Raw genomic sequence first — 9,117 nt, 5'->3', positions numbered from 1 at the left:
TCTTTCTATCGATTAGCTCTCTTTCTCCAGGTCCAGTGGAAACGGTGATGTTTGATGGCCGCCCCCTCTCGAGGTTGTTGGAATCCTCCCAATCGTAGATCAATCATCAACAGAAAAGCTCTCACCATGGAAACCCCCTACCTCCAGACTGTGCTCCTTGACCCCCCCTGTAGAGGGTCCAATTACTGAAGGAGGGAAAGCTATACTAAGACAAGCTTGACTGTGAAGATAAAAAACACACACAAAAAAACATACAAACCATGTAGTGTACCTCTCTCCAACAAGGGGGGAGGGTCTCAGTTGAGTCTGATTTCTATTTTTTATTTATTTCTGTTGATGTAATCTCTGGAACAGATCTGCGTGGCATATGTGGTTGTGTACATGCACTGTAAAAAGAAAAAGACGGTTAATGTCCTGGCAGAAAATTACCGGTAACTTTTCCGTTAAGTTTACAAACATTTCTGTAAATCCAAAAACGGAAAAAGCTGTAGATCTACAGTCTATCCTCTGTACATTTCAATAGACATTAATGTTAACGTAAAACATATCTAAATACGGACTAACCTGTGAAAAATCCTTCATATTAACACGGCAGACATTAGCCCATATTTCTAAGGACTTTCTAACAGCGTAGGCTAGCTTGCAAGGCGAGGTGAGCCTGACAGAGAGGAAGACAAAGAGAGAGCAAAAAGGATAGAGATGGTTCTCCACACCTCCCCTTACTCCAGTGCCTGCCTGCACTTCCTGGACGGCTTGTCATGGAGCCTGGTGTTCCCCTGCTACTGGCTCCTGGACCGGCTCCTGGGCTCCTGCGTGGCCACCTCGCTGGAGAAGCGCCAGCGCTCCCAGGACCCCTGCTCCTTCCTCACCCTGTGTGTGGTGATCTCAGCGCCCCTTTACCTGCTCCTCCTCCTCGCCTCGCTGCCCTTCGCCCTGCTGGGCTTCGTCATCTGGGCCCCCCTGCAGGCCGTCCGCCAGCCATACCTGTTCACCTACCGCAGGTTAGTCTGGACCTTGGTAAAGTGACACTTCTTTTGTTCTGCCACTGCAATGGCTCCGTCTCTGCTTAAAGGGACGTTTTGGTGATTTCTTTCACTTTTTTGCTCACAGGTTTCTCTATAGAGCCCCCCCCCTACAAGTTTCTCTATAGAGCCCCCCCTACAAGTTTCTCTATAGAGCCCTCCATACAGGTTTATCTATAGAGCCCCCCCTTCAGGTTTCTCTAGAGAGCCCCCCTTTCTGGTTTCTCTATAGAGCCCTCCATACAGGTTTCTCTAAAGAGCCTCCCCCTTCAGGTTTCTCTATAGAACCCTCCCTTCAGGTTTCTCTATAGAGTCCCCCTTTCTGGTTTCTCTATAGAGCCCCCCTTTCAGGTTTCTCTATAGAGCCCGCCCCCCACACTCCTATCTTTATTTGTGTCTGACCCCTCCCTCGGTCATTCCTGTGTATGTGCACAGTGCCGTGAAGCAATTCGTTACATGGCGAGACCCAACCACACGATACTTCCTGAGGCCAAAAGTAAGGGTGGTTTTTCGCTCACAGGTGCTTGGGGGGCGGGGCAAAAAAAATAAAAATAAAGTCCTATAACCAATCCAATGCCTAAGACACTGTTCACTTAAGGTAAATTAAGCCAAAACAAACTGCATAGTTCCCCTTGAGATGAAAACTGTTCTCTAGCAACTGGCGCTCGGTAGAAAGGTGCTCTGTTGCAGATGTCACGTGACCAGACGGTGGTCTCCTAGTTTTTGTATATTATACGTTTTAGTGTGCATAACTTTTCTTAGATATCATACAAATCCGTTCATGGGAATGCGTTGGGCTAAACACACCATTTACTGAGCCATCATTGCTGTTCTGGAAACAGATCCATTTCATTGTCCTCGTTTCTCCTAAACTATACATCAAAATGGGTTTCTAAATATATTTGAGCTGAGCAATCGACCATTGAGTTCATGCTTCATTTTAAATCTACAGTGCAAGTTGTTCCCAAGGTTTGGAGATTTCAAGAGGCAGAAAATAGAGTCATTATCTACTGTAAAGAGTTTGTTCATTGGTTGAGCCTCCAGCTGCTGCCAGGCTAAATTAGATCCCAGCGGGTGACTGGTTATCCTAACACACACCCCAGTGGCTACCCACCATAACCACAACTTGGAAGTACTGGATTTATCTCTGTTCACGGTGAAGGAGCAACCCTTTCTCCCTGGAACTTCCTCGTGGCACGCATAACTGTGACAGGCGTTCCCATATGTTATCTGTGTTTGCTTCCAGTAACTAGACTAGACCAAAATTAATGTGATAGGTCTAATGGTATATTGAATGTTATGAGTACCAAATGTTTTTCATAATTTAACATCACAAGCCAGTGATCCTGCTCAGTAGAGATAAGGATCAGATTTGAGTAGAAAAACAATGAAATGTAAAGAACATTTTGGTTATATGGACCACAGAAAAAGATATGAAGATAAGAAAGTAACCAGTTGGAAAAGTCACTATTATTTTAAGTTAGTGCAGACAATATCCCACTTTACTGTATAGATAGGCAATCCATAAACCTTCTCAAAATAACCGGAAAGTTAATCCCTATGACATAACTAGAATATACCAATAGTGTGTTGGGCCTCCTCCTTGTAAACCCACATACATAAAGTAGGAGTTGTGTCACATTACAGAGTCTAGATCCACAACACTGGGTGTCTTTTTTTCGGCCGGATGTCGGTCCCCTTCTTCTGTCTCTGTGTTGGCGCTCTAACCTACGGCTGATTTCTGATGACTATGGTTACCTGGTCCTCAGATCTCTGCAGGGTAAATCCAGACAGCTAGCTAGACTATCTGTCCAATCTGAGGACTATGGTTACCTGGTCCTCAGATCTCTGCAGGGTAAATCCAGACAGCTAGCTAGACTATCTGTCCAATCTGAGGACTATGGTTACCTGGTCCTCAGATCTCTGCAGGGTAAATCCAGACAGCTAGCTAGACTATCTGTCCAATCTGAGGACTATGGTTACCTGGTCCTCAGATCTCTGCAGGGTAAATCCAGACAGCTAGCTAGACTATCTGTCCAATCTCAGGACTATGGTTACCTGGTCCTCAGATCTCTGCAGGGTAAATCCAGACCTCTAGCTAGACTATCTGTCCAATCTCAGGACTATGGTTACCTGGTCCTCAGATCTCTGCAGGGTATATCCAGACAGCTAGCTAGACTATCTGTCCAATCTGAGGGATGAAAGTCCTTGAACCAATTTAATGGGAAAAACCACTTCCGGAACCAGAGCTGTTCAAAAAGTGGAGCTGTACAGTGCTACCGTGCTGCTAGAATGTTGTATTAAAAGGATGGGTGGAACCGTAGCATCTGTCTGACTTGATAAAAGTATTTTGTTGCTCACCTTGTGCAGACCAGACAAAGTGCAGGCCGAGCAGGGCCAGGCTGGCCCGGGGGGTGTCGGCATCGGGGAGTGGAGGCCGCAGGGCAGGAGCTTCTGTTTCTGCAGTGCCAACGTATGCCTGCTGCCTGACTCCCTGGCCAGGTTCAACAACCTGTCAAACACCCACCGGAGAGCCCGCGAGGTGGGCAAGAGGATCCGCAACGGGGCCAGCCGGCCACAGATTAAAATCTACATCGACTCCCCCACCAACACTTCCATCAGGTGAGCAGCACATCACTCTGCTCATGAATACCAATCTAACTAATGTATTTCCAATACAAAAATATTTTTTCCTTCTTTCTTTCCTTCTTTCTTTTTGTTGTGGACATTAGTGCGGCATCCTTCAGCAGCCTTCCCACAGGGTTCCGCCGTACCTCCTCTCTGGACCAGCGACCGGACCAAACCCACACCACCAACGGCCCAGCCGACCCTGAAGCCGAACCCCTCACCGAGTGCCCTATTCACCCCTCAGTTGCCACCGACTGCCCTGTTCACCCCCCCGCAGGAGACCAGGGCTCGTCCGAATGCCCTCTGCACCTCAACGGAGGAGACACGGCAGCAGACTGCCCCCTCCACCCTGCAGGGACTACCAGCAGCTCTGCCCCAGACTGTCCCGTTCACACCTCAGGGGAGGCTCCAAACTGCCCCATGCACTCCACAGGGGCTCAGAGTGGCCAGGGCCATCCCGACTGCCCCATGCATCGGGACGGGACCCAGACAAAACCATCGTCAGGCTGCCCACTGTACACCTCAGGGGTTCAGATCAGCATCAGCGCCCCGGAACCAGATCCACAGGAAGAGGAGGCCAGAACAGGGAACCATAGGTCTGGGGAGGGAGGGGGAGACACGGGCAGCATGACTGCCTCCAGGGAGTCACTCGCCCGTTACCATGGCGGTGACACTTACATGGGGATATCCTCCAACAACACTCTCTCACACGTCCCTCGTACGTCCATCTTCAAACGCCCTGGGCGAAAACGCCGCCACGGAGACGAGACGTTTGACCACGAGATCTCCGCCTTTTTCCCCGCCAACCTCGATTTCCTGGCTCTGCAGGAAGTGTTTGACCACGGGTCGACGACTAGACTGCGGCGCCAGTTGCATCGCTACTTCCCCTACGTGCTGAGCGACGTCGGCCGGTACGGCTGGAAAGGCTGCTGCTCCAGGTTCAAGTTCCTGAACAGTGGCCTGATGCTGGCCAGCCGCTACCCCATCCTGGACGCACGCTTTGAGTGCTACCCCAACGGGAGGGGGGAGGACGCTCTGGCAGCAAAGGGGGCGCTGTTTGCCAAGGTCAGAAACTTCTCTCTATCTTCTCTTCTTCTTGTTTTTGCACAGTGCAAATCCAGTCATGTTGCAACTTGTTGTTGTCCTGGGTCAATGCACTTTTTAACGTTTTTAACCCTTAAGGTTTGAGACCAAGTTTTAGATTTCTTCTCAAATTTTCCTTTAAGGGTAGTTGTATATAACCTTATCCCCATGTGTTTCACATCACAAACTCAGCTTTCTGTTAGTGTTGCCCAAATTGGGTTTCAGAGCAATGTGTAAAGAGATAATTTGGCCCTTAAGCAGAAATATTTTCTCACAGTTCTTATGAATAAACATGCCTTTACTAAAATGTTTTGGTGCTTAAAATGAGAAATAGTAAATGTAAGAAAAATGTTGTAATATTGCTTTTAGAGTAGTGCGTCTTTTGTCCTCAGAGTCCACAGTCTTTTGTCTTTTTTTCAAGTTTTTCCAAGACTTGTGGAACTTTTTCTTTTAACCACTACTATTTTATACACCACTTTATTGCCACTAACACCAACTTATTGGGAGTAGTTTTACACTTATTTTTGGAACTCATGGTCAATAAACCTTCCATAGGCTATTTGAAATTAGGCCCACATTTTGAGTCAGTCTTCTTATCTAACTCTTGGCAAGAAAGCAAATTAGTGTATTTCCCACAATGCCAAACCATTGCTTCAACCTTTCTGAGGACAAAAGACACGCGGGCGCGTCCAGTACCATGTTTGACATAACCCCCTACTCAAAAAGCGATATTATAAAATTTCATTTCAGACAATTTCTTTCTATTTTAACCATATATTACAGTACTGAACCTAAGACTTTAGTAAACTCATTTGAAGCAAAACACAACTCATACAGCATACCATAAGTTAAGGTTTGTTTTCAAAATATATTTGAGGAATTTCAAAAAGTGTTTTCAGCTATAGAGCCAAATTGTGCCTTTACACATCGCTCTGAACATTTGGATTTGAAACACATGAGGATCATATAAGGTTTCATACAAATAACTTAAAAATCAGATGCAGTATAAGGGGACCACTAAGGTCTATATAAAAGAGACTTCAGATACAGTATTAGGGACCACTAAGGTCTATATAAAAGAGACTTCAGATACAGTATTAGGGACCACTAAGGTCTATATAAAAGAGACTTCAGATACAGTATTAGGGACCACTAAGGTCTATATAAAAGAGACTTCAGATACAGTATTAGGGACCACTAAGGTCTATATAAAAGAGACTTCAGATACAGTATTAGGGACCACTAAGGTCTATATAAAAGAGACTTCAGATACAGTATTAGGGACCACTAAGGTCTATATAAAGAGACTTCAGATACAGTATTAGGGACCACTAAGGTCTATATAAAAGAGACTTCAGACACAGTATTAGGGACCACTAAGGTCTATATAAAGAGACTTCAGACACAGTATTAGGGACCACTAAGGTCTATATAAAAGAGACTTCAGATACAGTATTAGGGGACCACTAAGGTCTATATAAAAGAGACTTCAGATACAGTATTAGGGACCACTAAGGCCTATATAAAGAGACTTCAGATACAGTATTAGGGGACCACTAAGGTCTATATAACAGCCTCCAAAGAGCACCATGTCATGGGACCTTTAAAGAATGACCAAGAAGTTTTTTCCCCAAATAGTACACACAGGGGCCCTAAATCACTTTCAGTCACATTCTACATACATGAACAAATGTTACCGCTCCAGCAACTGTAAGACGGACAATCTTTTTTCGTTGTTTTGTCATTGTTTCACATTGTAGTTTCAGAATTATTCTTGCTGAAAGACCAGTTTAAGAAATGCCAGGATCAATATCTGAGTCTATATTAAGACAGTATTACTTTGTGTCAGCTTTGACAAGACTGCAGAACAATGATTATGACTCTAAAGAATTAAGACAATTTAACATTCTCTCCTCAACGTTTTCCTGGAATCGTTTTTGACGTCAGAATGTCTGTCTGTCAAATGAGATTGTAGATCTAAAGACGGAAAATATCCTTTTTTCCCATCTCATTTAATTTCCAACTGAGCTGAATTAGAGCTAAATGTCACTGTGGACCTCGTTTAATGCCTTCCCTGCAGCAGAGATGTGTCCAAGCTCTGATCACCACTTGGTGCCTTTTCAGCCGAAAGCTCATCTTGTCATCTCTGACGCCGCTATCTGGAACTTTGGCAAGGCGGATTTATCATTGGGGGGTCCATTAAGTCTATTTATCTAAATTAACTTATTATACTGTGTGTTGTGTGTGTGTGTGTTTGTGGGTGTGTGTGTGTGTGTGGTGTGTGTGTGTGGTGTGTGGGTGGTGTGTGTGTGGTGTGGGTGTGGTGTGTGTGTGTGCGCGCGCTTGCATGGAAGACAGCGTGAAAGAGGGAGAGTCCGAGTTACAATGACCTCCCAGCTATCTGCATTAATTAGATCTCTGTGCTGTTATGGCAAACGTTTGCTTCCTGCTGAAGAACCCCCCCAATTGGCCCCGCCCCCCCCATGCGCCTTGACTACAACTGTGACTAATGTTAGCAATTAATTGCGGTTAATCAAAGAATTGTCCATTATGTAAAAACAATTGACAATTAGACCATCATGTAATAAGTGCTAGAGGCCTAGTAAATATTGTTTGATGCATTACTTCCACAATACCGCAGAGATGGAGACTCCCCAGATTGAAGACAGATTTAGATTTCTTTATTTAAAAGGGACAACGCACATTAATCAACACTAGTACCCAGTCCATCATGTAAATGTACCAGATTTAGGTTTGTCTTGCGGGCTACTTTTCATCAGCTGTCTCTAGCAGGTTGATGGATTAAAACAGGGGAGTTAAACATACGGCCCGTGGGCCGGGGCCGGCCTGCCAATGGATCCAATCAGGACCACTGGAGGACTTTGCAAAGTGTGAAAACTTCAGAGAAGTAATTAATTCCAATTTTAAATTGATGACTTTATGCTCAGAGAACAGAGGAGTTCAAGTAAAATGGCACAAGCATTATTCCAGGTTATGAGAGCTGGAAGATTGATGGCATGAGAAAAACATAACACAAACAGCATATAGACACAGGTAGAAGTGCATAGACACACACTAAAACCCATTTAACATGGCGACAAAAACAATGTTTTTTACAGAGACACTGTTATTCTGTACGGCGCATAGCACCGCCCAAGACGATTGGGATTGGTTTAAAGAAATGCCAATGAATCAGTGCATGTTTTTCTCCCATCCCAGAATGCCGTGTGTACTAGACAGATCTTCCTCCGCAGTGCTGTGGAAGAAGGTGTTGCAAAGCAAGACTTACTACTGTATGACCTGTAAACTATGGAGTCCATGAGGCCCTTTCAGCACAAATCCCATGTACTGTAGATATGACAAGACGTGATGTGTTGTTAATGAAATGCATAGTGGGGGGACTTGTACCCTGGTTACAAGCCTAAGGAGTAGGATGGCTTCATGCACTAATGTGGGCTACATGCAGAGTGGTGGGATGTCTACCAGTCTTCTTTTTCAAATGCATAAGTCAACTCAGAGCGTTCTCCTCCGAGCAGAGATCTTCAACAAGGGGTCCTCAGAGACACTGCATGTATGATGTATAAACAATACATGATCATCTATACATCCATTTCCATCCATCTGGCCCTGTTTAATATGCAACAACATTTTACAATATGTAGTAGGGCTTCCCTGCTCCGTCTCTAAAAACATTGAAGACGCTTAGAGAGAATAGTGCACTGTGTAGAGCTTATACACACATTGTGCAATGAATCAATGATGAAGTGAGCTGGGGTTTTGTGTGTGTGTGTGTGCGTGCCTGCGTGTCCGTCCGCCCGCCTCATGATGAGAGTGTTGACAGTCTGTCAGTTCATTAATCAGCCACGTACTATGGCTGTCGGGATGTGCGTCTGGATCAGATCCAGTTCCCGCCGGCTTGATGTGACCTGATGCCGATGACGGGTAGCCGTATGTGTGTGCAAAATGTGTTTGTGTCCATACATGCCCTTATTTATACAGTACCTGATCTGATAAAGACACACTCAATCACAGCTTGTATGCTGACTGACAGTCTCCCTTCTGCCTGTGACTGAAGTTTACAAGCCGGCCTCACACCCCTGTTTACCACCTTCTTGTATATGAGGTCGTTCCAGGTCCCCGTGACAAGCTGGCTGTCAGCCAGCTGGCAGGTACTGCAGGTAACGCACGCTGCTTTTACTGACAAGTGACAGGGAAGGAAAGCGAACGATGTGAAAACAGAATGATTCTCCTTAAATCCAGGAAATACTAATTTAGACCCACATGTCTCGCAATCCAGCATGATTGACAAAATCTTCCCCCCGTCCTTTTTCATACTAGTCAAGAGACGATTTGCCACACTGTGCAGTGGCAGTTCTGGGGGGGG

General features: G+C 45.4%; 1 protein-coding gene across 1 annotated transcript in view; it reads left to right on the top strand.

Moving 5' to 3' along the window:
- The window catches only part of LOC116693390 (sphingomyelin phosphodiesterase 3-like), a 95,522-nt gene that overhangs the window by 61,030 nt on the left and 25,375 nt on the right, over nt 1–9,117 (top strand). The window contains exons 2-4 of the mRNA XM_032522332.1: nt 17–1,001; nt 3,393–3,644; nt 3,755–4,715. Of these exons, the coding sequence (XP_032378223.1) occupies nt 700–1,001; nt 3,393–3,644; nt 3,755–4,715 (1,515 nt within the window). The 5' untranslated portion in view covers nt 17–699. The remainder of the gene's footprint in view (nt 1–16; nt 1,002–3,392; nt 3,645–3,754; nt 4,716–9,117) is intronic.

This window comes from Etheostoma spectabile, chromosome 8 (genome assembly GCF_008692095.1).
Source record: "Etheostoma spectabile isolate EspeVRDwgs_2016 chromosome 8, UIUC_Espe_1.0, whole genome shotgun sequence".
NCBI lineage: Eukaryota > Metazoa > Chordata > Actinopteri > Perciformes > Percidae > Etheostoma > Etheostoma spectabile.
The sequence above is the reverse complement of the archived record's forward strand: the minus strand, read 5'-3'. Positions and strand labels throughout refer to the sequence as shown.